Source organism: Monoraphidium neglectum (genome assembly GCF_000611645.1).
Source record: "Monoraphidium neglectum strain SAG 48.87 unplaced genomic scaffold scaffold02999, whole genome shotgun sequence".
Lineage (NCBI taxonomy): Eukaryota > Viridiplantae > Chlorophyta > Chlorophyceae > Sphaeropleales > Selenastraceae > Monoraphidium > Monoraphidium neglectum.
The window spans coordinates 5,933-7,724 of NW_014010629.1; the positions used below are offsets into that span (position 1 = coordinate 5,933).

The window sequence follows — 1,792 nt, forward strand, 5'->3', positions numbered from 1 at the left end:
GGGTTGGGATTATGAGGGCTGGGCGGGGGTGGAATGGAGGAGGTCTGGTGTGAGGGAGGGCAATGATACGCCTTGTGGCTGATGATGTGTGCGTGTGTGTGCGAGAGAACGAGAGATGGGGCACGAATTGCCACAGTTTGAAGATTGCTCGCCGAGGGAGGAAGTGCCGTGACCGCGTCGAAAGAGCGAGCAAACCGCTGTGTCAGCACGGGGGGGCCGACCCTCCTCCCCCTCCCCCTCACTTGCTGCCGTCCTCCAGGGGCACGTGCACGTCGCTGACGCTGACAAACTTCTCGTCGATGTGGCCCAGCAGCGCCAGGCCCGGCGCCAGCTCCGCCTCCGGGTTGGAGGTCTCCACCTGCCGCCCGCGTCGGGGAGGGCGTGATATGTTTGAGGCGCGCATGGGATGCGGGTACTACGGCCCCCGGTGCCGCCAGCCGAAATCCGCAGACCAACAGGCATCCACTCCAGCTTGCAGGGCGACTTTTGACGCCAGCTGCTCTCGTCCCACCGTTGTGGACACGAACGCGATCCACTTGTTGTTGGCCGCCACATTGTGCGCGTATGAGCAGCAGAACACGTACATATCTGGCGTAGATCAGGAGGCAGGCGCAGTGTTGCGGGGCGGGCATTTCAAGCGTGGGGGTGACGTCATCAATACCACGCGTGAGGGCGGCCCCTCATGAGCGCCAACCATGCAGCCAACGTCGATTGCCGAGATGCGGCAGCTCGACCGGCGTGACAGGACACGCAAGCGCGCGCATGCGCGCCCAAAGCATGGGCCCCGCCCACCCGAGTGGCGCCCGATCTGCTTCTGCGGCAGGATGATCTGGGCGCTGTGGGCGTTGTTGGTGTTGGGCACCGGGTGGCTAAGGATGCAGATGGCCCGCACCACCCGGCTGGCGACGCGCGTCTTGCCCGGAAAGTAGGAGGGGTCGCCCACCACGAACTTGCAGCGGGCGGTCTCGCCGCCGCTGCTGACGCCGACGGCGGCGCCGCTCTCGTCGTAGACGACCTTGGGCGGGAGTTGGGGGGCCGGGGGTGTGAAAGGAGAGCGCACGTCATCATGTGCATGTACGTGAGTGTGTTTGTATCTGTGCAAATGTGTGTGAACTGGGGTGAGTGAGAGTTAGAGAGAGAGCGCACGCGCGTGTGTGTGCATGTGTGTGTGTGTGTGTTTGTGTGTGTGTGTGTGTGTGTGTGTGTGTGTGTGTGCCTTGCCTTTTCCCTACCGGATCACCTCACACCCAGGCAGTGTCATCCAACCAGAGACCCCAGCTAGGCTGGCCCCCACCTGCGCGTCGCTCTTGTTGAGCATGTAGGTCCCGCCGTACACCGCACTCAGGCGCGCAAACGCCTGCAAGTATGCATAGGTGGAGTGTGCGTGTGCATGTATGTGTGTGTGTGTGTGTGTGTGTGTGTGCAGGCGGGTGTGCACTGCAACAGGCCCTCCTACGACAGGCAGTAGAGCCCACATCGCAGGGCAGCCCCGGCGCCTGCGCTGCGCCCACGCCTGATCGCTCTCAAGCCACCCACGGCCCCGCCACCACCCATCCCCCGCCATCTTTCCTGTCACGCGCGCCTTGCCCCCTCCCCGCACCACCACGACCCCGAGCGCCCGCCCTGCTTCGCTCCCACCCCATGCCTGCCCGAGCCCTGCGCCCGGTCACCTGCGGCAGCTCCCCCAGGCCGTATCGCGGGTAGATGTAGGGCGACAGCAGGCCCTCGTAGCGCGTGAGGCTGTCGTGGTAGAGCTTGATCTTCAGGACAGTGGGGAGGGCCGGCTCTGAGA

At 64.7% G+C, this 1,792-nt stretch overlaps 1 protein-coding gene across 1 annotated transcript in view; it reads right to left on the reverse strand.

The window, feature by feature from the left end:
- Positions 1 to 1,318, reverse strand: part of MNEG_11982 (Rab GDP dissociation inhibitor alpha) — a gene marked incomplete at both ends in the record, with an annotated part of 1,729 nt that extends 411 nt beyond the window's left edge. The window contains 4 exons of the mRNA XM_014039547.1: positions 243 to 358; positions 512 to 588; positions 793 to 1,015; positions 1,295 to 1,318. Coding sequence (XP_013895001.1) covers positions 243 to 358; positions 512 to 588; positions 793 to 1,015; positions 1,295 to 1,318 — 440 coding nt within the window. The remainder of the gene's footprint in view (positions 1 to 242; positions 359 to 511; positions 589 to 792; positions 1,016 to 1,294) is intronic.
- Between the last annotated feature and the right edge of the window lie 474 nt (positions 1,319 to 1,792).